The 27695-nt window shown below is 31.4% G+C and overlaps 3 protein-coding genes across 4 annotated transcripts; all 3 read right to left on the bottom strand.

The window, feature by feature from the left end:
• Positions 1–616: 616 nt before the first annotated feature.
• On the bottom strand, positions 617–3946 carry LOC146943864 (uncharacterized). Of its 2 annotated transcripts, XM_085742156.1 has the most exons (7): positions 3671–3946; positions 3487–3547; positions 3309–3374; positions 2782–3116; positions 2487–2660; positions 1819–1989; positions 617–1698 (listed from the first exon to the last, which is right to left on the bottom strand). In XM_085742156.1, exons 2-7 carry the CDS (start codon positions 3521–3523, stop codon positions 841–843), a joined length of 1641 nt encoding a protein of 546 aa, XP_085598282.1. In that variant the 5' UTR covers positions 3524–3547; positions 3671–3946; the 3' UTR covers positions 617–840. The 2 variants fall into 2 exon arrangements, with proteins under 2 accessions (XP_085598282.1, XP_085598281.1); XM_085742155.1 differs by having other exon boundaries at positions 3487–3721.
• A 3443-nt stretch (positions 3947–7389) lies between these two features.
• LOC146943865 (S-linalool synthase-like) lies at positions 7390–19333 on the bottom strand. The gene is made up of 12 exons (XM_085742162.1): positions 18967–19333; positions 17715–17910; positions 17380–17606; positions 14256–14379; positions 13866–13984; positions 13428–13633; positions 11225–11340; positions 10851–10949; positions 10515–10733; positions 9031–9166; positions 8672–8917; positions 7390–8195 (listed from the first exon to the last, which is right to left on the bottom strand). Exons 1-12 carry the CDS (start codon positions 19271–19273, stop codon positions 7749–7751), a joined length of 2442 nt encoding a protein of 813 aa, XP_085598288.1. The 5' UTR covers positions 19274–19333; the 3' UTR covers positions 7390–7748.
• Positions 19334–23856: 4523 nt separating this feature from the next.
• Positions 23857–25174, bottom strand: LOC146943866 (putative 2' cyclic ADP-D-ribose synthase BdTIR). The gene is made up of 2 exons (XM_085748776.1): positions 24631–25174; positions 23857–24423 (listed from the first exon to the last, which is right to left on the bottom strand). Exons 1-2 carry the CDS (start codon positions 25065–25067, stop codon positions 24351–24353), a joined length of 510 nt encoding a protein of 169 aa, XP_085604902.1. The 5' UTR covers positions 25068–25174; the 3' UTR covers positions 23857–24350.
• Positions 25175–27695: the final 2521 nt, after the last annotated feature.

A 27695-nucleotide genomic window follows, 5' to 3' on the forward strand; every position in this document is an offset into this window, starting at 1 on the left:
GAAATTTGTCTGCGATTATCACTATCTAACAATTAGTAAATTCTTGATCTCTAAAAAAAATAGTAAATTCTTAAGTTAGTTAGTAACTAACCTAAGAATATACCTTACTATTTTTAGTAAGAATCAAACTTCGTATTTTTAGGTTGAGTTGTAATATTTGTACAACCATTTTGCGAGAAGTTTTGGAACAACCTTATTTTTTCCTCTTCTTAATGGTCTCAAACAATAGAGAGAAAAAGAAGAGAGAAGATAAAACATGATGAGAGTATGAGAAGCGGTTGTCCAAAAATTCTCACAAAATGGTTGTACAAATATCAATTTTTCTTTTTGGTTTGCAACACTCACACCAACCATTTAGGCTAGACCGAAGTGTAGTTAAATTATAATCATTTTTAACTGGTATTCTTTCATGATTAATTTATTCTGTGTTGAGCAGAAGTGAATGTCTAAAATTTGGGGAAGATTGACAAGCTTGGTCTTATTTAGTCTTCATTCAAACCACAAAAACTTATTCAGCAAAAAATGTTCAGTTGTTTATTGTGTTTTGAATTGTATCATGATATTGGATCTCAGAGCAGATCAATGTGACAGAAAGTTGCAGTAACTCTCTTAAGGGAGAAAATCTGTACCTTCTTTCATATACAAAAGGAAAAAAAGTATTCTATCAATAGGTTGAACAAAATCTTGTCCCAAGATTCATTTTAGCTTGCCAACACATTTTCAACAACTATGTTAGAAACCTAAATCAAATTCCATGGAAGCACCTTACCTAACCAAAAAAATGATGCCTAGAAAACATGACAAAATGAGCTACCACTATTAATCCCGACGATGGTAAGTTCAACGGCTACTGAATTGCTTAACTAATTCTTCAACCAAATCAGCTTTATTAAGCTTATAGTAGCCTTTTATTTTGTGCTTCTTTGCCATGGACTTCAACACAACCAATGTCTCTTGCATTAAGGTTTGTGATCTCTCATTTTGGTAATCCACCAACGAAAGCGCCTTGCCATTATATTGGCTTCCATTATCCGTCAGAACCTTATCTGAATTTGTTATGCCACCTTCATAAAGAACAATAGCATTATCATCAATTACGATCGTACCAGCAGGACAACTTTTCAGTGTCCGCTGCCTCTTGGTTGATACGTAGTCACTGTCATAAGCTACAACATCATTACCATCAATTTCATCTTGGCCCGGTTGCATCGCCCTCGCAGTAATTTCACTATTCCTCGGCTCGTTTAAGATTGTACCAGCAGTCCATGTTTCCGGTTTACGCTGCCTCTTGGTTGATACATTCTTAGATGTACTTGGAATAACTGATCTGGGACTGTTAAGTGGTTCTCTGGCAGGATATGCCTCAAATTCAGGTTTCTTCTTTTCGCGAGCTTTCAACTTTGAAGGGAAATGTTTGTAGGACTCACTGAAGTTAACATCAAATTTTGATTCTGTATCAGCAAAACAAAAATTTAGAGAATAAACAGTTTGTAGGGGTACCAAATCTTCATCCAGAGCAGCATTGTATTCTTCCCCGTAGGCTCTTCGTGCAGTTTTTGGAACAAAATCATGCAGGTTATTAGTTAAATCAGAATTTTCGCTTTCTTCTTGTTGACCAGTACCAAATCTGGAATGAGAATACATTTTCATCCCCTTGATATTTGCAAGTCTATAATCATCTGAGCAGACATTTTCTTCCTACACAATTTAACAAAATACAATGAACAAAATACCTTCATTAATATCAAAGTATAAAAGTATAACTGCAACATCCAAGTACTTTTAAATTGATTAAAAGAGGAAAACGGTTTCTTGCACCTTGGGCAAAACCAGATTCAAGATTTGATCACATGTATCTGTAGTAGTGAATTGGCTTTGCCTGACATCTTCGTCTAATGTATCAGATAATACCATCTTCTCAGAATGGTAAGGTACATAGCTAACAATCTCCACATCAGGACTTCTCACCGGAGATATTGCGAGTAATTCCTTCATTAAAAAAAAATCTAATCAGGTCCAATGACTTAACAAGAGTTTTCAAAGCAGATTATGTAAAAATTAAACCTCTAGTAACCTTAGAAGATAGAAATCCTCTCTACTATAGATGGATATAGCAGTGCAGAAATTAGTCTTTGATATAAAAAGGTTGAAAAGCTATGATCATCAAGAAAGGGGGGAAATTCAGATTGTCATTGCAAGATAAAAGCACATTAAGAGATAAATTTGATAGTTCATAGATTTTAAATTGAAGTTTAACTTTTATAAACACTAATTTTAAATTCATAGATTTTTATTTACATCTTTAAGGGAGTATTTGATTTTTCTGATAGTAAACATACATAAAAGGGTGCAACAAAAATTTATGATTTATTATCATAAGCATAACGTTGGAGGTTTAAAATCTAACATTATTGCATTTGATATAAAATCATAGCAGAAAAGTATGCTGTCATATACATCTCTAACTCAAAGTATGCTATCTCAACCTCGGTCTTTTCAGGATCATCTGATCTCTTTTCATGAAGCTCCAAAAGAAGTTCTGAGATTTGAGAGTTTTCTGAAGTTTGAAAATCTTCTCCTCCTCCCTCCCTCATGATATCATTGTCTGGCGCATCTTTAGCAACATTCACAATTGGATTCAAGATGTTCTCATCTAGATGCTGCTTCAAATTGAAGAAAAACTCAGTTAAATTTGAAACCAAGTGTGAATAAGATTAATATTAGTGTACAAGAAGAAACACCAATGTTATCTATAGCACTGAACTCCATGTAAAGCCAAACCTTGCCATGTGTATCGTGCCGGTGATCTTCATGTAAAGCCTTCACTATTTCATTAAGCGTCTCGGCAGGTTTACTATGCAACAGGACCTGCATCGCTGTATAATCGGTATGATCACTCTTTAAAGTGGTGACCGCGGCATCAAGTTGGTCGATTCTTTTGGTCAAAGCACTACAACATATTTCAGGCCAGTTTTCATGCTCAGTACAGGCCAAATCGTTCTCAAGGCATAAGAGATCATTTTTAAGTTTCACAATTTCAATATCCGCCTTGGTGTTCAAAATTTTCAAAACTTGAACACAAGATTCCACATTCAAGGCATGTTCTTCAATCTCATCTGCAAAACTCAACAGAAAGCCACAGTAAATACGAAGTATCAACATGGACGGGGGATTGGCCCCCAGATTAGTCGTTACTTTGGTTCGGATACCGAATTTTCAACAAACAAAAAAAAAAACAAAGTACCAACATAGAGACACCTAAAAAAGGCCAAACAAAATAGAGGGTGAGAAAGTATAAGAATAAATACCATATCCACAGCCAAAGTAATCATAGTGGCACTCAAGACTCTCGGAGTAGTTACCATAATAGGAAACTAACACCAGCAAAGTACATGCAAAAAGATATAAACTCATTCATCATATAAGTGTATAACACCAAAACTGGTATACAAAATTAATAACCAAAGATGAGGTAAAATAAGAAACCTTGATCAAAAGATGAACTCCATAGATTCAAAGCCATGTATGAAATGCAAGTAACTATTTCCTGAAACACAAAACAATAACAACATAACAAAACACATTACGAATTTCTAATACTATTATTATTAATCCAAAGAAGCATCAACAATAGAAATGCAACAGAGAACAAAAAGGAATAAATAAATACTGTAATCAATGGAGAAAGTACTACAAGTGAAACCAAACCAACATCTTGTTCTTGTTCTTCTTCAATGAAATTACTGCTTCCAATTCCAAAAACCACAATTAAAGTAGTGCATACCAACACCACTTGTATCCATTAATTAATAATTAACGAAACATTTAACAATGATAGTCACATCCGTAACCATAATTTAATAAATGCGCTTTGTTCAAACTTTTCAAATCATGTTTCCTACACTATTCACTAGGGGTGCATTTCATCATATATGATTGGACAAGACAACTTTATTCACCTGTGTTAGATATTGTAAACTCCTGTTTTGGGACGGGATAAATTGGGGGCTTAAGGACAAGAACCAAAAATTTTGTCTCTAAAGTGAACCACGTGACAACTTTTTAATCTAAAATTGTCTGAAATATCAAAATTATGGTATATCCATCAAACATTGTATAAGATTAAAAATTGTTCGATCTTTTAAAAGTTTGTCCTAACTAATGCTCGTATTGCATGCATTGTTGTTGCCAAAAAGAGTGGTGAAACCAAATACAGCGACTAAAGAAAATTATATTGGCTCTGTTTGGTAAAAATAGCGGATAGCTGATAAGCTAGCTGATAGCTTTTAGCTGATAAGCTAGCTGATAGCTTATAGCTGATAAGCTAACTAAAGTGTTTGGTAACACTAACGGTTCAATTAGCTGATAAATGTAAAATAACATAAAGGGCATTCTTAGTTCATACTAATAAATTTATTTTCAATTCATAATAAAATTTATTCTGTGAAAAAAATCATAATTAAATCTATATCAATTAATATAAATTTATTTTAAAAGGACATTTTAATTTATAATATAAATTAATTTTTCTTAGCTAAAATTTATATTCTATTAAGTGTTTATACGTTATAAAAAATGTTAAACATAATAAATAACACCTAATGTATTATCATATTTTTTAATTGACTTACCAAGATGTATTATCTATAAATAATATTATCTAAAAATATGTAGCTTTCATAAGGGGAAAAAAAATTACCAACACATGTTGTTAAGTTATCGTGAAAAAAAGGTTATCGTAAGACAAAAAAAAGTACGAAAAAATCTATACACAATGTTATTACGTTATCGTAAAAAAAATAAACATTGGAGAATTATCGAGTAATTTAATGCAATGGTTAGATGCAATTACCAAAATATTAATTATAAAGGATAAAGTTGAATTTTGCTTTGAAAAATAAGGGTAAAAATGGAAGAAAAAATGAGAAGCTAAAAGCTATAAGCTCAAACGCTACTTGAAGTAGCTTCTGAAAAATAGTTTATAAGCTCCTGAAATAAGCTATAAGCTCGTTGTAAAAAGCGTTACCAAACAGAGCTATTTTTTGTCCGACGAGCTTATAAGCTATGGGCTAAAAGCTAAAAGCTCTTTTCTGGTGTTACCAATCAGAGCCATTATCAATATTTTTCTAATATTGGAGGATTGATATTAAATTGAGAGTCATACTAACAAATGGTATGTGTCCTTCGGAAAAAAAAGGACAAAAAAATAATAATTGATAAGTTTATCGAAACAAAAGTTAAGTTTTAAAGTTTAAAAGTAATCAAAGCACAATTTCTGAAATAAAGTCTTCTTATTAGACTTTTTAACAACTTTTGTTAAATAAAATTTGACATTGGCAACGAATCTAACAAACATTTGTTAAGGAGAATGATATTTAGTTATTTCCATAGAAATAAAAAGACTAATTTAAACTATATATAAAGGGCATACTAAATAACCTTAGTTGTATAAACATTACACCCTACGGTTTTATGTATAAGAAAAATTTGGATCACCAAAAATAGATGTATTTGGATTAAACTGCAGACCAAATCCACATAAAAATTTTCTTATACTTCATACGGTTTTATATGTAAGAAAAAAAAATAATTCTCATAATCTCATATATAAGTAAAAATCTACTATATTATTAAATTTATTGTCATTATTCCAAATGTACCCATCAATTAAAGCTGCTGGGAATATGCAACATAATCTCTTATACTTTCCAAAGCTCTTTCAAGGGTAAAATTGGAAAGGGGATGCTATTTATGATGATATGCATTTAGACCACTTTCTTAAACGATACTCCCTCCTGTCATTATTATAAGCAAATGTTCACTTTTTAGATTCATCCAATAAATGATGTATGTAGTCTATATATAGACCACATACATCATTTGTTAAATGAACCTAAAAAGTCAACTTTTGTTTATAATAGTGACAGGAGGATTATGCATTTTTAATTTTTTCTTGCATGTAAGACCGGAGAGAGTACTCAAATCAGACAGACCTTGTTGCTACATTTAGAGGAGCTGGTCATGATGTGCCTACTTTCTTGTAGGAGAGTCACTACCTTCTAGAAAATGATAATCATTACTCTGATTTTTTTGTTAGAAAAAATACTCCCTCCATTCCGGATTAACTGAGTCATTTACTAAAAAAAAGTGTCCCAAAATAACTGAGTCATTTCAATTTTCAATACTACTTTCATCATTCCCAATTCAATATATTCCACTTTTTCCCTTTTATAACTCTAATTAATACTACTTTCATCATTCCTAATTTCATAAATTCCACTTTCCCCTTTATTTATACATTTTTCTTAATAAATATGAAATGAGCCAAGGGCTCAATTAATTCGGGACGGATGAAGTACTATGTTTGCTGTGAGATGACAATGCTGGTTGTCCATCTTATCAAAATATTGAGTACGCGCAGGATCTTATTTTATAGACAAGGTCAATAAAAGAGTATTACTATTGCTTTTGATCGATTAATATTTTATCCTTTCAGTTTTTAGTAGTGTAAAGTTCAAAGATCCTACATTTAATGGATAATACTTTTGTGACATAATGTCGCCGTGACATTAAATCTGGGCCATACAAAGGGTTGTGTTGTGTGGTCCAGATGTGCTGTATGGGTGACATTAAATCTGAGCCACACAAAAGTGTGTGTTGTGTGACCCAGATTTAATGTCACGGTGACATTATGTCACCAAAGTGCCACCCACATTTCATCCTCCCTATTTGTCAATATAACATCTTGATATGGATATATTTAAATTTACTCCCCTTTGATCATAAAGGAATATTTAAATTTACTAAGTAGTCTAAATTAAATTTATATCCATCATTTAATTTTTATTTTTTTTGGCTACATAATTTAGGATCCGTTTGTTTGGCACTTTTTTTAAACAAAATCTATCTGTTTATCCGAAAAATCACTTTAATTATTTTAATAGTGTTTGATTAAAAAAATTGTAAAGAAAAATATTTTAACAATGAAATGACAAGCTATTCCTAGTGATTTTTTCAAAATTTATTTTTTTCTAAAAACAAGAAACTTGAATGTTAGAGCATCAAATCTAAAAAAATACTGTAATATGATAACCAATGGTTAGTATATTTGTTATGTGTCGATTAATTTTATTTGTGTGCTAACTTCAGACATTATCCATGATGATGTGTTGTGTGACGTTAAACATACATAAGTTTGTTGTGTTATGATTACTTTTTAAGCTCTTGGATACGTAACGTCTTAATCTAATGGAAAGACATAAATGTTTAATGTGATACAAATTTAGAGATTATTGTGCTATTTTGAAATATTCATAGACTTAATCTAACGGTGAGTACAAATTAAGGGACAAAGTTATCTACTCACTTAATTTGAAGAATTTATTGAGATTTGTTAACTAAAACTGATACATGCTTGAAATATATCAATACAAAGTTGACGATGAGAATATATCAATATACAATTAATATATCTCCAATAGTTTGAAGATGAAATGCTGGACTTAGATAACAATCAATCACAAATTTCGATACACGTTTTAACCGATAGCAAAAGATCCTTATTTATTCCAAAAAAAGAAAGAAGCTGATCCTTATGCTTCAAACAATCCCTTCCAAATATGGTAGCTCCGATTTGATTCAAGTAGGGTTTCAAGTTGCCTAACATTTAAAGTGAACAAACATACAACAATTATTGGTAGCTATACATGAATACATATAGTACAATATTCACCTTTCTTTTGTTTGATTTAAATGAATCCAAGCCCAACTTTAGGTGTTATGAACCTCATTCTGGTGAAATCTATCCTAATATTATGTTTGAATGGGAAGTTATTATGGATTTTTGATATAGTAGTATGTTTCTTCTTTGGGAATGTTTGAGGTGAAAAACACTTTGTAGTTCTACCCAAAGGAAGATATATTGCTTTGTGTATATCTTCAACCAAATCTGTATTAGAATCATATCTGTTTTTGGAGTTGTAAAACATGTCAAAAACTTTCAAGCATGCAAGATGAAGTTGTTTGCTAGGTTTAGGCAAATCACACAATCCATCAACTAGAACAAGTTCAAGGAACTCTTTCTTCTTTTTCTCAACTATTTCTCTCACAAAGTTAATTGAATCTTCAATATTAAATTCAGGGTTCTCCATCAAGTTTATCAAAACAGAATTCATTTTCCCTTCTTCCTTTTCCTTCTGTAGAACAACATGAAAATCATACCAAGTTAAAATAATATGAAGGGCTTAATTGCATTTTCAATACCCCTATGGTTCACACTTTTTTAAAATACTCCCTCCTTCTCACGACAAGTGTCACATTTGACCATTTAAGAGTCAAAAGTGTGCATTGTCGTATGTGAAAGTCAAACCATGACACTTATTTTGACACGGAAGGGGTATCGATTTTCAGATTCAAAAGTAATGACCTGACAAATTTTATACTGACGTGACATAAAATTTGCATGTATCCTTCTGAGCGATTCTACATCGGTAGATTTAATACCATGTCAATAAAAAAAAACTTATCACATCATCACTTATGAATCAAAAGCCTAAACGAGAGATAAAAAACTAAACCAATTCCATAAATAAGTGAAAATAGAGAAACAAAAACTGAATTAAACCTAATATGAAATATGTGTTCTTTTTTCTTGGCAACTTAATTTATTTACCTGATAACTCACAACATCATTTAATAAACGACAAATGACCATTAGTAGTTTTGTTATGTGTTCATATGGTGTTAGCTTGAGTTTCTCGGTTGGTAAGCTTGGTTTCACAAAACATGAGGATGGAAGCACCAAGACATGTGGGCCAGCTGAAGACATGCCTGTTTTGAGGTAACAATCAAGGGATGGTTTGTGTCCATATCTGCTCCATTTTGCCTCTATGAGCCATGAAAGGAAAACTTCATACCACTTCACAAATGAAACACATTTTACAATGTTATTGCTTTGCTATAAAGTTTATGATTAAAATATTTTGAAAACTATATGGATAGAGATTGATAGATAAATTTGGTAATTCATACTAGATATTTTAGGCTGCCAGAGATATCATCATATGTTCCTTCTTGTTGGAGATATTTTGTAGTAGCTTCACTCACAAGATTATCAAGTGCATCAAATATGACTTTGCTGTGGCTGCTTAGGCCTCTTGCATCCCATCTATTATTTCAAAAAGAAAGAGCTTACATGAATGAGGTTTTAACATTTTGATTAACCAACCATCTTGAATGTTTAAACTACTAGTGCCTTTGGCTAAACAACTTATTAATTATGCATTGAATAATTGTTAATTATTTGGCTAAATTGCACTTTTGACCCTCCAACTTTAGCCCCTTTTGCAAAAGTGTCGTGCCTCTTAATTTTGACCAGATCAACGCATACTTAGACCCCAAATTTAATGACTCATATCGCATGCATATTTAATTATTTGGCTAAATTGCACTTTTGGCCCTCCAACTTACTAAAAATGACGATTTTGGCCCTTCAACTTACACAAACCATGTGATTTTGGCCCCCGACACGGGCTTTGAGCTTGTCAAAATCAATGGAAGGCGTCACTTTTGCAAAAGGATCTAAAGTTGGAGGCCAAATGTGCTATTTTGAAAGTTGGGGGCTAAAATCATCGGTTTGTAAAAGTTTGAATGTCAAAAGTACAATTAATATTACTCCCTCCGTTTCAAAATGAGTGTCGCTTTAGCCAAAAAAATTTGTTTCAAAATGAGTGTCGCTTTCAGTTTCCAATGCAATAATAACTTTTTCTTTTCAATTGTACCCTCCAATTAATACTCTGTACACTACTTCCAAAGTATTACTTTTAAAACTAACCAATAGTTAATAAGGATAATTTGGTAAAATAACCATTCTCTTTCTCTTAATTATTGCATTTCTTAATATGTGCGTAAACACCTAAAACGACACTCATTTTGAAACGGAGGGAGTATTATTTCTAGGAAAATGCTAACAAGTGTCCTTATGTCACTTGATAAGAAGTTTAAAGTGGAATATTTATCTTGGAAGCTGTGTATGGAACATATTAAACATTAAAAAGTAATTTTTTCAACATAAAATTTATCAATTATTTCCTTTTTTGAATCCTTAACTAGTGCCCTAAGGGCACTTGTTAGCAAGACCCTTATTTCTATTATCAAAGAGAGAATGCGGTTGTCCGGAAGTCCTGACTCAAATGGTAAATGCCAAAATTGTTAGGCTGAACGTTGTGATCCGAGTTCAAACATGTGATCTCTCATTTGTGTGAGTTTTAAATTGTTATTGTCATTTCGTCTATAAAAAAGGTGATTAAAGAGTCACTTCTAGTATTTCCTTTTATCCACTGATAAATTAAACATTAAAGATGGCATTATAGAAAATTTTGAAAATACATTCTAAAGATAGATTGAATATTTTTGAAAATTCTAAAAAGTTTCAAAACATTGTTTACACAAATACTTATATCATAAGTCTAAATGAGCTCTAAATAAACTCTTCAAAACAATTTTTGATTATGTACCTTTGAACTGCATCTGTGAGAATTTGTAGTTCATTGAGAGACCCAATTTTATCAAAGAAATCATCTGCCACTGTGATTATAATAGCACTTTTAGCTAGAAGCATTCTTACGTAAGAGTCATGAGGGAGGGATGTTAAAGCAGCAGCAATAGCAAAATAACAACAACTGGTTTTTTCTCTTCCAAATCCCATATTACTAATCTCACAATTTTCAGCCCAGCTGCATATCAAAAATCAAATGTAATCCACTATGAGTCAATTAAGTATTTTCAAGTTTTTAAAATAGTAAATTAATTTCTCAATCATGTAAAAAGATTAATTGGAAATTTTACTATACCTCTTCAGTTCCTTCAGCTCATTTTTGTATAGCAATTGCTTAAACTCAAAGTTTAGAGTGGCAAGTTGTAGCAATTCATCGTTATAGAGATTTGATACCCTACAAATAGAGACTTGCCTTTTACTTGTATATCAAAATGAGGAATAAATAATTAGAAGGATCTTGTATGTGCCCAAATTTGGATTGCATGCGGTCCGAATCTCATACACTAATATATCGGTGGTTGTTGAATCAAGATTGAATAGTTTAGATTCGAACTCAATATTTAAATGTAAAGAAAATCAAAATCATTTTTTTTCTAGCACTGTTTGATCTTAACACAACAATCACGGATGCAATTCAAATCTGTATTTGCACCACTGTATTATGTATACCTATTATATGACATCTTTCCTTTCCATAGAGAATTGACTTCTGTTTCTTCTATCCACATTCTGTGTTCTAAATGATCCATGCGAGCAAACCATGGAAAACTCAATTCATGCTCTATCTGAAATAGAATTTTTATTACTGTATACATTATTGCTAAAGGTATAATAATAACTGTGAAGCAATAAATATTCTAGTAAAAACATTATCTCCATTACAACATATATTTCTTCTTAATTTCTGTAAAAAATTAGGATAATTCTATGAAATCAAAGTGTTTGCAATATGAATTTTTTTGAAAGCCAGAGGTAGGAAAACAGAGGTCCCCTGCCTTTTGGTTTTTGTCAAAACAGAGCACCCTGGACTTAAATAATGTCTTGATAATTTTGTCTTATCAAACAGATTTTATTAAATTTTCTTGGTTAACAGTAAAATATGGTTAATTTTCTAAAAAAGTAATATTAAACTGTAAAGCTAAGTTTATTAATTATGGGCAAACACTAACAGTAAACTTTCACCCCGTCCGTGAGCTTAGTTCAGTTGGTAGGGACAATGCATAATATATGCAATGTTTGAGGTTCGAACCAAAAAAAAAAAAAAAAACTTTCACCCCAAACAATAGGAGGCAAAGTACAAGTAACCCTAAAATAATCATATGGAGTTTTAGTTTTTTTTATTTTCTTTTCTTTCGTCTTGTTAGAGTTAACATGTTTCTATTAAAAAAAAAAAAAAAAAACAAGACTACATTTCTCACTAGACTAATAAAGTTTTTCTAAACTTGTACTATATAAGAAAAAAAAACTAGTGAACTGGTCAAGTCGTTAGTCAATCCAAAAATATAGATCAAATAGTCTTCAAATTGATAGAGAACCGATCTGAAATTGGTCAAAATAAGAAAGAAAAAATACTGGTCTAAGAAAACTATTTGAAAGTGGTATTTTTTAAAAGGGGTAATAGTCACTTTGATCCCTGAATGTGTAGCAAGTAGTGACAATAGTCCTTCAATGTATCAAAATTCCAAAATAGTCCCTGATTGTCCATTTTGTTAGTCAAAATAGTCCCTAAAACTTAAATAACCCTTTAATACTCACAATAACTCTTTTGATATAAGGACTAAAATGATAATAAGTAAGTACGTATAAGGACTAATATGACAATAAATAAGTCTATTGAAGGACTAATATGACAATATTAATGAAATATTTTAATATCAATGACTATTTTGACTAACAAAGTGCACAATCAGGGACTATTTTGCTATTTCGATAGATTGAGGGACTATTGTGACTACTCGTCGCTCATTCAAGGACCAAAGTGACTATTTCCCCTTTTTAAAATTTAAATTGGTATTTGATTGGATCTGGAGGTTTGACTCTAAAAGTATTATGAATCAAAGGATTCCATGGTTCTTGGTCAAATGCAATGGAGAGATAGATTGTGTAATTTTCTCTAAGAGTCATCACAAAGATAAAAATGAATAAAATATATGGAAATGTTACGATGGTGTAGCTTTATTTACAGTGATTTTGAGTACCTAACTCCCTAACTAACTAACCAACCATCTAACACTAATTTATTCTCACTATATTGTAATAAGAAGAATGGTAAATGTAAATCGCTTCATGAGTGTTCTTTGAGTTTAAATATATTCTCCTCCTTGGATAGGACACTACTTCCTCCTCTTAAATTTTAGTTTTCCAGATAATAAATAAATTAATAGGTATGTGAATTAGATTAAAGTTTTCTCTTACTGCTTGTACTCTAAATTACCCCCTAAATGAAGTTTTTATTTTAAAACAAGTTTTCTCTTACTACTTGTGATCTCTATGCCAAAGTCTTATGTGTGTGTAAATATTGTCTAAATCAATTGTCACCGTCAAAATCGTGTTAGGTCGAATATTTTTGATGGTTATTCGGATTCAAACCCTAATCTCTCCTTTATGTGCATTTTCAGATTACGTTTGTTTCTTTAAAAACATTCAATGATTTGGTTTAAAAAAGCATTTTAAATGATATTCTTGGATCATTCCCAAGCCAGAAGATTCATTGTATAATTAAAAGTCTCAACTTAAAAAAAAAGTCTCAATAATATGATTGGCATATGTGCCAAAAAAAAGAGAGAAGATATTTGGCATCATCTGTTCAGACACGAACTGGCATCACATACACAAAATTGGAAATCATTTAATGAAAGTTTAGACAATTAACCTGTCGTAATAAGCATCCTTTGCCTGTTGAAACAACTTGCTCAAGTAGTTTCCTAGAAAAAGTTCTAGCTTCCTTGAGTTCATATTCTCCCCTGAACATTAGGTTTGAGGCTCTGAAGACATGAAGCATAGCACTTGAGAAGTGTTCATAATATTTCTCTACTTCAGCTCGAATTTCATCGTCATTTAGAAACCAACAAAACCGTACTGCATGCATGAATAAATTTTACATGGTCAATTTTGTATGCGCGTGGGTAAAATGACAACGGTGAAAAATAAGTACACAAGCTTATTTTACCTATAGCTAGTAATAATAAAATGTAAGAAGAAAATTTAGTGACACAGTTTCATTTTCTTGTCCAAAAATTAATTTATAGTTTAAGGATTTACAGAATAATTTAACTTTAAATTAAAAAATAATAATCGATAAAGTTCATACATGGTGACACTTCGAATCCATGTGTCCGTAGGAGCTCAAATGCCAGACTATCTTTCTGAAGTTGCGAAGCATTTATATTCAATGGTTGTACCCGTGAATTTTGTTCCTTATTATAATTCCTAAAATTAAATATCATTCAAATATTACTTAAATAATATATAGTTTATTTTACATGGTGAAGACAAATAATATATTCCTAATTATCACAATTATGTTCCTTGTTACAATTCTATACATTGGCTGCAAATTCGTCGGATATAAGTGCAAGTAAACGTAGTTACACCTTGCACGGAGATCTGACGACTCTGCAGCCAAGTCAATTTTCATAGATGATCCAAATGCATATGCATTTGGTCCTAAATTTCTTTCTTAAGCTCACATGGATTTTACCTATAAACTTGTGCAAGAAGTTCTTCTATCTCTCCCATAAAGTACTCACCCAAACCCAACTTCTGAAGTTGGTTGACAATGCAGAGCTTTATAAGATCCTCGTCCATGGGATATGCCTGTGGAACTACAAAGATACAATAAAAAAGAATATTAATCAATATAAATAACATTTAATTTGAAGAATCTTTATTTAGAAGTTGAAGTTCTTTAATATGATTGTATAAAGCTCTTATATATGAAAACCTGCATTAGGGGGTGAGAACTACGTTACCCTCACTTGTTTAAGGGGTAATTTACCCTCTCATGATATCAACCAATCAAAATGTAATATGCATAGACAACATTAAATGTCAAATAAATAAATCAATTTTTTCTAAAAATAAAAAAGTTAATCTTAATCATAAGGTAACTTTTAATACTTTTAATTTTTATTTAGAGTAAATTACACTCCCCTCCACTCTTATGTTAAAATATACACTTCCCTCCCTTTAAAAATAAAATCTACACTCCTCTCCCTATAAGATGCTTGAATTACAACCATCTCCCTTAATAATTAAATATGTACTACACTTTAATCTATTTTAACATAAATAAATATTTTTATGATATATACTAATTTTGAACCACCATTTAAGAAAAATAAATTCATTTCTTTATAATTTAAATATCAATGGTAATTAAACTTAAATATTTTGCTATTAAGTTTATAATTTATAATATAAAACTAATTTTTAAATAACCATATTTTACTGTATTTAGTAATTATTGTAATTTTATTTTTTGGTTGTTTCATATTTTATAATAGGGTTTAAAACTATATGTTAATGTAATTGTGAATAAAAAATAGCGAAAAATATGTATTCAAATTTTGATTATGTTAAAATAGACCCCCGGTACTTTTTTATTTATTTAAGTGTGTTAGATTATTTTATTTTTTTTTGCTAGATTATTAAAAAAAATATTGAGGAAGTAAAGTGTAGATTTTAACATAAGAAGAGAGAGAAATGTAATTCAAGCTTCTCTTAAGGGAGGGGATGAAATGTTTTCTAATATGTTTGGAATAAGGGGGGAGAGGAGTGTATATTTTAACATATGAGAGGATGAGAGTGTAATTCAAGAATCTTTGAGGGGAGAAGAGTGTAATTTACTCTTTTATTAATTATATTAAGGTGTTCAATCTTAATTAATTTACACTACAAGACTTATAACAAATAAAATTTTTACATCAAATTTCTTTCATCTGGATGTCCTTAAATTCATCACTTACATTCATAAAATTTCTTCCATTCCACAACCCCGAACATGAGAACAAAAACATCTCCTTCATTCAAATTTCTTCTTTATTCTTCCCTATTGATCAATTCTTGTTTCTTTTCCGTTATCTTCCCATTTTGATTGTTCAATTTTGTCATTCCAAACTGCTGCAGGTTCAAATTATAGTGAGAATTGTCGTTGTTTCTAGAACCGCGTCAGGTATCGTGACTTTTTTTATTTAAGCAGCCAACCTAATAAAATCTGCTAACACGCATAGACCTGCCTATCAGCCAAAGCCTTTAAGTCCAAACAAAAGAACAAAAGCCTCATGACATAACCATTTCAGCAGCAACCGAAAAAGATGCTAGCAAACTCCCAAAACATCACAGCGGCAACACCTGCTAGCAATCCTTAAAGTATAACAGATGACTTACTCAATTGTTATAATTAACTACCTCACAACCAAGAAAAATCAAATCAAAAAGAAAAATCAACTCACCATACCTGACGTGGTTCTGGAAATAACAGTAATTCTCACGATATTTGGAATCAAACGAACGACGATGATTCTCACGAAAATTGAAAAATGCGGCAGTTTAGAACAAAATTGAACAATCAAAATGGGAAGAAGAAATTTTATGAATGTAACCGATAAATTTAAGGACATTCAGATGAAAGAAATTTGATGTGAAATTTTAATTGTTCTAAGCCAGTGTTGTAGTGTAAATTAATTAAGATTGAACACCTAAATATAATTAAGGCAAGATTACATTAGAGGTCCTTTATCTTATTTTTTTGTAACAATTTGGTCATTTATCTTTATTTTTCCCGTTTAGGTCCTTTATCTCTCTTAAAAGCACATATACATCTTTTTTCTCATTTTTTATTAAAAAATACATAATTTTCTTTTTAAAAATATATTTTCATTAAAAATGAAAAAAAAAAATCCAGAAATATGATGAAGATGTTCATCGTCTTCATCTTCTTCCTTTGAATCTTCATCATCTTCTTTAAATAAAAAAAATTCTACTAAAATATATCTCCAAATATCGTGAATTAATGTTATATTCACCTCAAATCTTCTTTTAAACACAAAAATCAAAACCTTAATTTCACAAATGTTGCAAGGAGGATAGTGGAGGCTTAGTCACTGACGGAAGGGTTAGGCTTTACAAAAGTTAAGATTGTTCTGGAAACAACAAAATTGATGTGCAAAGCTGCTCTCAATTTTGGGGTTATTTTTATGCCGGGTTTGAATATTGAGTTAGAAAATAATAATAATATACGGTGTGACAATTTATATAACTAATTTTTTTTTGTGATGAAACTAAATCTCTTTTCTATAGGGTTTTGATTTTTGTGTTTAAAAGAAGATTTGAGGTGAACATAACATTAATTCATGATATTTGGAGATATATTTGTGTATAATTTTTCTGATTCAATGAAGATGATGAAGATTCAAAGAAAGAAGATGGAGATGATGTACATCTTCATCATATTTCTGGATTTTTTTTTCATTTTTCATAAAAATATATTTTAAAAAATAAAATTATGTATTTTTTTAATAAAAAAATGAGAAAAAAGGATGTATATGTGCTTTTATGAGAGATAAAAGACCTAAACGGAAAAAAATAAAGATAAAGGACCAAAGTGTTACAAATAAATAAGATAAAGGACCTATAATGTAATCTTGTCTATAATTAAATAAAAATTAAAAGTATTAAAAGTTGCCTAAAATTGATTTTTTTTATAGAAAAAAAATTACTCATTTATTGACATTTAATGTTGCCAATGTATATTACATTTTGATTGGTTGATATCATGAGGGGGTAAATACCCTCTAAACAAGAGAGGGTAATCTAGAAAAAACCGCATTTGGGGCATCTTTGTGCCAAGGATTGTAAATACTCGAGGCATTCTTGAGTTCCATAAGCCATGAATGCTTTTGCAGTGGCAGAGGGAGATTGGAACAATGAACCATCTGCACTCAAATTCTTACATATATCTTTTTCATTAACATATGAATATGATGGAGGCAAAGCTTCAAGGTATGACATTAATGGAGGGTAGCAATGAAAATCCCCCACAATTTCCTCCCTACACATGCAATGAAATGATAGTGTTTTAGTGCATTTGTTTTATGTAATGTATTAAATAATATAAGTATACACTTTCCCTCAAAAATAAAATAAAGTATAAGTATACTTGTTAAGAAAAAATTTCCGACGGTTAGCAATGTAGGACATGGTGTCCCTTGATGACTTTGTGAAGAGCAAATCTAAACCCATAATATCATCAGCAAGTTCAATCATAGCAGGAAGAACAATAGCTAGCCAAAGAGGGCAATCATCTTTCACTTCTTCGAGCAACTTATCTGCATTTGCATGAATAAATGAACGTCCTACAAATTCAAGAAAGAAGAGTGCGTATGGTTAATTTTGTTTTGCTTATAAGAGTATTATTATATCATAAAAAAGAAAAATTATCTATATAAAATAATAAGTAATTTGATTAATTAGCCAACACTCTCCAAATTCATCTCCTAACACAATTTTCGACCAAGTAAAATAAAGGACTATATGCATTTTTTTATTCTCTATTTTTTATGATTTATGATTTTAATTAATCCTATTTGAAAATTCAAAAGTATAGTCCTCAATTTTTTTTTTTGAAATAAATAAATCTAACAATGAACTATTTTTAAAGTTGAGACCTATTTTTGCTAATGTACATAATAATGAACTAAGATGTTAAAAGATTGTGCGACAATAGATACGTAGATCAAATCTTATTATTTATTTTCTATACCAATACCAATAAAGTATTATTTAAATAAATAAAACTAAAAATGAAAAAACTCTAAAAAATTATATTTTCCAAAATACATGTTTTGTCATGTCACATCACATCAACCATACATGTTTCCAAAATACATCTCAATTAATTTGGCTATCAACCATACCCATCCCTCTAATATTGTAGTTTCCATTCATGTACACACTCCAAAAAATTTAACTAAACTTCTAAAATTAGAAATTATCTCCCTCATTTTTTAAGTTCCCCTCAGCCATAAAAGACTTTAATTGTGACTCGTGACAAATTTAATGTTAGTTTATCTACACAAATCAGAACCCAATCCAAAAGTTGTTATATAATTTTGCTATTTTTCATGTCAACTAATCAATAGTATTTTCATACTGAAACAATCGATAGATATTATCTTTACAGGTGTGTTATTTTGGATACACAATTTTCGACATTGTATATAGACATTGCATATCACTAACTAGGTATGGACAATTCACCAGTTGAGAAAACAAACACCCAAGATGAAAGAGAAAGATAAATCCCTAAAAAAAAAAAAATGAAAGAGAAAGATAATATAAAACGCATAAAAACAATATATAGATATATTTGTATGTGTCAAAAACTTGTGTCAGAAAAACATTTATCTTACCTCTCTCTACCATTGATGTGCCAGTGTTCCACTTTTTTAGGGCAACCATTGAAACAATTGTTGCTGGAAGGCATTCAATCGTGTCACTCTCTCCCCAATACCCTTGAGGTTTCTGATTGTTGAGCAACCAATCTAAATAATTCTTGAACATAGGCTGTGAAGGATATTTGGAATGAGGTATCACTGCTAACCATGCAGTATCATAAGTAGAAGGGTATACAAAAGTATAAAGATCAAAATTCGATGAAAATAAGTTTTTCTTTATTTTTTGAACTCTACGCTCGATGCATGATAAGGGAAGTTCCATTGGAAATTAAGCCAAGGATATAGAAAAATAAAGTTTTGCTTGCTAATCTTATAGCTTGATGAGATTGTTAAGCAAATATGTTGTATTTATAATAATGTTTTTTGCGTTGGCATCAATCATCAATTAATATTCTACAACCGAAAGTGTTCACACGTCACTTCATTCGCATATGATAACCATGAGGGCTCGTCCCTGTGGAGGATCGGCTCTCATAGTAAAAATAGGTCCTAATAAAAAATCGCACAATTTTTTAAAAAAATTAATCTTTTATTTAAATTGAAAATAACACTCGTATAATGATCATTAGCCACCGAAATCAAAATTAGCAATTATTTTTACTAAAGATGTATTTTTTAACTTAGAAATAGAAACATGGAGTATGGTTCTTTACTTAGAAATCGAAACATGTTTATTTTTTCTTTTTTGAGTGGGGGTGGGGATATGGAGCAATAATTTTTTTCTTGAGGCCCATCACTTTGGGAGACCCAACTCGGTTGAGCTCTTTGCATTCCCCAAAGAACGGCCCTGATAACTAACGAACACGAGGAGGGATTGAGTGGAGAAAGACATATGGGATACTCTAATTTTTTAAAGGGAAACATTAACTAGTGCCCCGGGGCACTGGTTAAGGACTTTAAATAGTAACTTTTTGTGAAAGTTTGTTGAATAAAGTGCATTGAAAATTAAAAACTTTGACATTTTTATAAAATAATTACTTAATTTAGAATGCTTAAAGAGTGCCTTGGGAACACTCGTTAACAAGACCCTTTTTTAAGAGATCTGAAACTTCAATTATTTTACTAGATCCAATGGTATATTTTTATGGTCCACTACTAGTGACCGACTTAGAAAATTGCTCTTATGCCTTTTAAAATTGTTCATTTCTTCAATTCAACGTGAGTTAATTCATGTTCGACATTTTTTAGCGTGAGTTATTTCACGCTTGTTTTTTAAAGATTGGTTCAATCATTTTTTTTAGTCGATTCAACCGTTTTTAAAAGTGTCAGTGTCACACTGAAAAATGATGTGTGAGTTAACGCATACTGAATTAAGAGAATGAGTAATTTTAAAAGGAAGAAGATCAATAATCACCGACTTAATGATTCTCTTACCTTATAAGCCATCAAATTAGTGGAGATACATTTATAGGCTTTGAAATAAATCTGCAGAAGTATTCAATTAGAATTTTTCTTTTTATTAAATTCTCAAAGGACTGCCCAAAAAAAAAGATTTTTAATTTGAGCAATGCTATATCTCTAGAAAAATAACATCAAGAATTCTTCAAGAATAAAGAATAGCCAATCACAATGCACTATTTGCCACAATTCAAGGAGGTGTGGCTGAAAAATAGGAAGTGGACAAATAAATCATCCAATTAAAATTTGCCAACTATTTCTTGAAAAATTCTTGAAGCTATTTTTCTTGAGAAGTAGCATTTTCCTTTTAATTTTGGTGAGGATAAGATGCAATTAATTCAGGATTAGCCTCATAAAAACACAACTTGGCATTTCCAACTCTGGTTTCAAGTACTCATACATTACATGCAAATGTGACAAATTTATAGAACAACCAACAACTTCATTTGTATTTGCCAAAAGCCTTTTTGCACTTCTGGTGCGTGGCGTTTTTAATATATAAGCTGATTCAAAAAAAAAAAAAAAAAACACTAACAACTTCATTTGGAAAGGTATCACTAATAAAGGTATTGACTTTGTAGCTTGAGATAAGGTTGTTGTTCCAACAAAATTTGGTGGTTTGGGGGCTTACATCAGAAATTCTAGCAAACTATGGGTGTTTTTCTTGCACAATCAGTATACCTGAAAAATAGCAACACGCAAAATGATTACTTTTGACACTCTTCTCATTGGAACAGATTTGGTAATCTCTGGAACAATAAGACGTACCACGGAGAAAATCAAAAAAAATTATTGTGACCGATTTGTTTATTGATAAATAAGTTCGGCAATCATATCGAGTAATAAAATATAATATAGCTCTTTTTTTTTTAGGGATATAATATAGCTCTTATCAACCACTTCTATCGAAATTGGTTTTTGGCCACAAGTGTTTATCAATATGTTTTTTAAGAAAATTCCAAAAGTATTGTTCATTTGTTACGATATCCAAATATATATATATATATATATATATAAGTTTTATAAATAACTTATATATTAAATAAGCTCAACGTATTTATTAAATAACTTCATACCAAAAAATATACCCTTCAAATATATTAAATAAGATCAACTTATTCATTATATAACTTCTTAGCAAAAAAACACACTCTTCTACATGCTCCCTCTCCCAAGTAATAAAACTCCTTCTCTACCTCCTCCGTGACCCTCAACCTCCAACCTAGTCTCTTCATCTCAGATATAGAAATATTACAATCAACACATAAATAAAAAAAATGTGGCTAAATCTAGACTGCAAATGACCTCCTTCTAATCAAGGATCGGTCCAAAAGGAAATACTTTCACCATTACCGACCCTACAACCCACACCATCCTAAAACCAACTCCCACTGCTAGCGTCAACATCCTGACTAACACCTTTCCACCAAACAGACGCCTTACTCCTTCTACTTCTTACACACCCACCCTTACCCGATATTTAAGAACCAATACTTTGAACCACAACTATCCTTGATCAACATGCAATCACCACAACCACTTCTCCAAAAATATCGAATTAAATTTCGCAATCCTTTGAAACCCCGACCCTCTAAGAGCTTATATCATATAACTTTTTTTCAAAAAAGAAATAAAAAAGCTACTTGAAGTAGCTTAGTTTAAAGCTTATTGATTATATTTTTCTTTCAATTTTAGCTTTATTACTATAATTGAAAAAATAAAATATTAATTAAACATATATTGTTTATATCATTTTATATTTATAAGATAATTCAGCTACTAATTTTACCTAATATTACAAAATTCAATCAGATAGTTTATTAACTATGTGTTCATCCGTTATGAGATACTCCTTCGGATTACTATTATAAACAAGAAATCACTTTTTTGATTTGTTGAATAACTGATGTATGTTTATAATATAGTCTTGATAATATTAGTAATTCAATAACACTTAAATAACTATAGTATTGATTGTTTATATATATTTAAAATAACTATATATTTTTATCACTGCATAATACGATACGGAATATGCCCGTATATTAATGGATCTCCCATAACCTTAAATTTTAAAATTAAAATTAAACATTATTATACCATTTAGAGGGCCACTTTGCTTTTTAAATCATCTTTCAGAAGTAGCCCAGAATTTGCAGGATAAACTTCCAGGCACATGATATTAAGAAATTGGTTGAAATTTCTCTTTGGTATGGCGTAAATTAGGCATGTTTGAGGATTCACACAGTCATATACCCACTTGAACTTTATCTAGTCATGTAATAGTTTGTGTATATGTATGTAACGTAATGTGATGCGTGTGCAGAGTCCTAAATATGTTGTATACTTAAGTTGTTGATTGATCTCTTCAGCTAAATCAAATTTTTAAGAGTTAAATGCAGAGAAATTTCCTACTAAGTGTCATTTTTTTTAGTACAAGATGTTAAGTGTCGGTTTAGCACGTAAAGAGATCGATGTCCCAATTTTTTTTTTACGGAAAATGATGTTTAGTACGATGGCAGGCAAAAAAGAAAACAATGAAGCACATGTGTATGATAACACTACACAATATCCATAACTGGGGTGGTCCAGAAAGGGACAGCCGCCTACGGTAACACGGTTGAAGTTAGAACTTAGAAGGGGGATCAGCAGAGGTCATGGTCCATAAAAAAAAATTATATTAGTATGTATTATATTTTTTTGTCTCTATATAGAGCTTTTGTATTGTAACCAAAAAAAGAACTTTTGTATGAGGATGTGTATAATGGCCGTTATTCGATTCAATATATTGAGTCTTAAAGCCTGAAATTATAGGTTTAACTGTACTTATTTATATCGAATCCTTAAAAAAGAAAGAAAATGAGATTTTGTCTGCTTTTATAAAAAAAAAAAAAAAAACTACAATCTCAATTTTAGATCCCTAATTACAATTTCACTTTAACATTTAGATTCGTTGTTTGTTATTATGTTTAAGCTTTTCTCGATCACTATCAAGGGTTCACTGTTCGCGATTTCATCGTAATTTCATACGTTAACATTTTCTTTTTGTGTTATTCGAAAATTGTTTTAGTCTAGTCATTGAGTTGCAAACCTAAAGATACTCATCTTTCTCATATCCTTAAGATACTTTTTATTAGAGTTCCTATTAGTGTTTTGCCATTGAAGTCGTAGAGTCTTAATAGATACTTTTATTAAAAAATTATAAATAAATTATGTGTACGCGTGACATTCATTTCTTATTAGGTTACTACCACCGTAAATGTTCCACGTAAGTGTTTTCGGTAAGTGTGAGTTCATCTATATAAAGAGAGCCACTGTGTAAACATTCATTCAATAATATTCAGTTTAGAATTAGATTCTGTTGAATCTCATTTTATTGAGATTTCCATTAGCAAACAAATAGAAAAATAGCATACGTTGAAGAAAGTAAATTTACAATTTATTGAATTTTAGTCTGAAATGATATCAAATACTAAATCCCGAATTATGGGATCAGATACAACAGAAGTTCAATCCAATTTTTCTAACATAGAAGAAACTACATATGTGGGGGTGTATATAGTAATAATACAAAAGAATTGATTTGACAAAAAATAATAATAAAAGAATTGATGCCTGAATCATCATATAACTAATCTAATTCAGGCCAAATAATTGAGTGATGTCAACGGAAACATATGATTATCTCATTTGGATCTCATATGCAAAAAAATATACAAATGTATACAATATTTTAGCTATATATGTAACATCTAATGGTAAACATTGAATTAGCATTCACCATTTCTAGTATACTCCCTCCAATCTCTTACGTAAGTAAATCATATTTTTTTAAATTTAATGAATGAATAATATATTTGATTTATGTTATAAATCAGATATATTAATTATTTAAAAAATTTAAAAATTTCTTTTGCTTTTATACAAGATAGGAGGGAGTGTTACTCATGGTCTACCTCCATCAAGTTCATGATCACTGCATCCGCAGCTTTCCCTAGCAGTTCCGACCAATCCCTGAAAGAAAAAGAAAAAAAAAACATCAAAATTAACTACTGATTCATCCAATCCAAGCTCAAAATCCACATCAAATAACAAAAAATAAAAATAGAGAGAGAAGAGATAAGAGAGAATTAATATATAATCTAGATGTGCAACTGTGCATTATATATACTAATATATGTTGCAACCAAAAAATATATAGTAATATATATGTATACCTACCCGTTTAAAGAATCAAAGGGTAACGCCACAGTATCCTTGGCTTCTTCTAGTGCCAAATGGTACCTTCGAAGTTGTTCATGAGAGCGTGTTCCGTTGTCCTTGACCATAAGCTGCGACAATTCTACGTCGAAGAGGATTGGAACGACTCTTTTTTTTGTCTCCATGAGAAGAGCGAGTTCATGGAGACAATAATAAGAGTCGCAATAATTAGGAGAGAAGACAACAACACCAACCTTACAACCAAAAATGGCTTTGTCGATATTAGGAATGAGTTTGTCTCCTGGTTTCATGTTCATGCTGTCCAAAAACGATGTCACTCCCATGCTTGTTAAATCTTTGTATATTAACCCTGCAACGTTCTTCTTTGTGTCTATTCCACGGTGGTTTATGAAAACTTGACGTGCTGGTTGAACAATTTTGCGGCAGAAACGTCGCATGGCTTCTTCAATAAGCTTCCTATCTTAATTGAAAACTTTGTTTCTTAATTGTGCTGTGCTTTGATTTGAACGCTGTTGTTATATATATAGCTATCATTTTGAGTAAATTTTGGAGCAAATGGGGTTTCATTATTTTAATTTTACACTTCAAATTAAGGGTATGGTGCATCCAAGAAAATACTTAGAATTTAAAGGGAGAAAACCAAAGTACAAAATGGGTACAAATATTTGATTTTCTGGCCGTCATGTTTGGAACCGCAACTATCCTTCTTACACGTATGCGCACGTGCCCGTGGCTTTTTTGTGGGAGTATGTGTGTCCATATTCTTATAGTTTTTTGTTGATTTAAATTTTGTTAAATGGGAAACGGCGATTCAAATCCACTCAAATGGTCACTCCTCTTTGCATCAACCTTTGGAGGAAAGAAACAGGCTGCTTCCATGAGAAAATTCACGAGAAATTGAGTTTGGAGGCTAATAAATGTTTAGGGTTTGTCTATGCTTAGTTTTGTTGGATTAATTATTTAATTAATCAATTATAAATTGAAAATAATCAATTATTATAAGTTAATCATTGTATAAATTATGGTCTATTCTGTTAAGCATTAATAAATTGATGTTTGTAATTTCTTCGGGCTTATAAAAAAAAACTAATCAATTGATGAATATATGTGATTGGATTATTGTTTCTAAATGAACCGTGATGTGTTGTCCCATTTAGCTAAACTCAATGAGAGGTCAATGCACTCAGCCGTTTAATTATTTAAACGTCATCTCATCAGACGGTTAAGCATTCTGAACAGTATGGTGAAAACCTAGATAACCTAAACGACGATGAGGGTAGTCATCCCTCTCATACTTGTTGACGGTTGTCCTTCATAAACCTAAATATACATGTACACAATTTCTTATTCCTTCTTCTTTTACCAATGATATGCTATAATTTGTATATAGTGATCTATGGCTAAGTATTAAATTTTTATCAAGTTTAAGACAATTACAAATAGTAATTTCTTTAATTTAAAACAACAATTATTCACTACAAAATTTCATCCTACACCGAGTGACCATTTTGATAATTTCACAAGATTAAGAAAAATGTATGTGTGTGAGAGAAGATGATATTTTTTTTTTCTAAATTATCCTTTGGCGTGCACACTTTCCGGTCTCTATTATAAGCAAAAATCAACTTTTTAGATTCATTCATTTCTCTCTCTAAAGTAAACTTTCTCTTCCTTCTCTCTAAGAAACAACCGTAAGCTACCAACTCCATCGTCTTTACCACCCAAAATCCAAATCTGACCCTCAAAATGTAGATCATTTTCCTTGGTGGTGCGAACGAGGTGTTGGGCTTCGCGACACCACCTTCCAACCCGGTTGCGTCATGCTCACACCAGGTTTTCTCTTCCTCTACTCCGCCGCCGCCTTGGTGTTATCTCTGTCGCGATCTGTGATGGCTTGTTTGGCCGTCACCGTTTTGGTTTTGGAGAGGATGGTGGAGCAGTTTCAGTCCGCGCCGGTGGCCATTTCAGTCCGCGTCGGTGGTTGTTTCGAGTCAGATTCGGTCCGCGATGGTGGCTGGTTCTGTTAGCCTTGGTGGTGGTGTGTGTCACCTTTCCAATGGTTGTGTTTTGTGCTCTATTTCTTTTTGCAGGTTGCCGGTTGTTTTTTGCCGGATCTTCCTCGTCGGAGGGTTTTGTGTGTTCTTGTTCGTGGATCTTCGGCGGCTTTTGTTTTGTGCATTGTTTTGTGTACTTTCAGAGATTGGGTGGTTTTGGACGTGACCTCTTGTGAGTCGGTTTGCGATTCATTAACCCGAAAGGGTCTGTTTGTGATGGTTAATAACCCGAAAGGGTTTGGTTACTAACGTATTGGACTCATCCCTCGATCTGAGTTCTTACGCGTCTGTTTGAAACTTGTGGTGTTTGGTGATCTGGCTTCTTCGACTCTCTGATGTTTCGGGTCTGTTGAGATCTGCAGGTTTCAAGTCGTCATGTTTGCCACACTCGGGTGTTGTATGCTCGAAAGAGCTTTTACGCTTGCTGCTTTGCTCAGGGAGCTGTTGGCACTTGGATTTTGTTACCGTGTTGGCGGTCGATCCATTCGCCAGTTAACCCCGATCTGTCCTTGCATTTGTTCACTACTCATATTTTTTGTAACTAGGTTTCGCGCCTGTGCGCAGGTTCGCTGGGTTGCGACCGTGATTAGTGAATTTTTGTTAGGATAGATTAGGGTTGGTTCACTTGATCTATTTTCTCACGATGTATTCCCGTTTGGGTTGTACCTGGGTCAGGTCTAATGTCCCCCCAATCTTTGTATCTTTTTTCGTTTGATTTATGTTAATTTTCCTTTCGCCTAAAAAAAATATATGTATGTTGTCTATAATAAAGACCATATAATCGAATGAATTATAAATGAAGAGTTTTGCCTATAATAATGACTAGCCAGATGGTGTATTGGTGTAAGGAAAAAGCTTCTTAGTGCGACACGATCATGTGCGAAAAACAACGAATGATATTGATCGTAGGATATATCTCAAACTGTAATTTCTTTTGACTTTTATTTATTTTAATAATTTAATACAACTGCCAACATGTATCGTGTGTTATTCGTGCTTCAATTCTGTCGC

The sequence above is a fragment of the Medicago sativa genome, chromosome 2 (assembly GCF_051527215.1).
Source record: "Medicago sativa cultivar Bolivia chromosome 2, Bolivia_mono, whole genome shotgun sequence".
In the NCBI taxonomy this organism is placed as follows: Eukaryota; Viridiplantae; Streptophyta; class Magnoliopsida; order Fabales; family Fabaceae; genus Medicago; species Medicago sativa.

What these genes read in the sequence shown, in the direction of transcription:
- LOC146943866 (XM_085748776.1), bottom strand. Translation starts at nt 25,067, where the DNA reads ATGCGACGTTTCTGCCGCAAAATTGTTCAACCAGCACGTCAAGTTTTC. An exon ending in CCCTTTGATTCTTTAAACGG is followed by an intron (nt 24,424 to 24,630) that starts GTAGGTATACAT and finishes TTTTTCTTTCAG; the next exon opens with GGATTGGTCGGAACTGCTAG.
- LOC146943864 (XM_085742156.1), bottom strand. Translation starts at nt 3,523, where the DNA reads ATGGCTTTGAATCTATGGAGTTCATCTTTTGATCAAG. An exon ending in TTACTTTGGCTGTGGATATG is followed by an intron (nt 3,117 to 3,308) that starts GTATTTATTCTT and finishes TGAGTTTTGCAG; the next exon opens with ATGAGATTGAAGAACATGCC. An exon ending in GGCACGATACACATGGCAAG is followed by an intron (nt 2,661 to 2,781) that starts GTTTGGCTTTAC and finishes AATTTGAAGCAG; the next exon opens with CATCTAGATGAGAACATCTT.
- LOC146943865 (XM_085742162.1), bottom strand. Translation starts at nt 19,273, where the DNA reads ATGGAACTTCCCTTATCATGCATCGAGCGTAGAGTTCAAAAAATAAAG. An exon ending in TGGATTCGAAGTGTCACCAT is followed by an intron (nt 13,634 to 13,865) that starts GTATGAACTTTA and finishes TCATGCATGCAG; the next exon opens with TACGGTTTTGTTGGTTTCTA. An exon ending in CTGGCAGCCTAAAATATCTA is followed by an intron (nt 8,918 to 9,030) that starts GTATGAATTACC and finishes TCATTTGTGAAG; the next exon opens with TGGTATGAAGTTTTCCTTTC.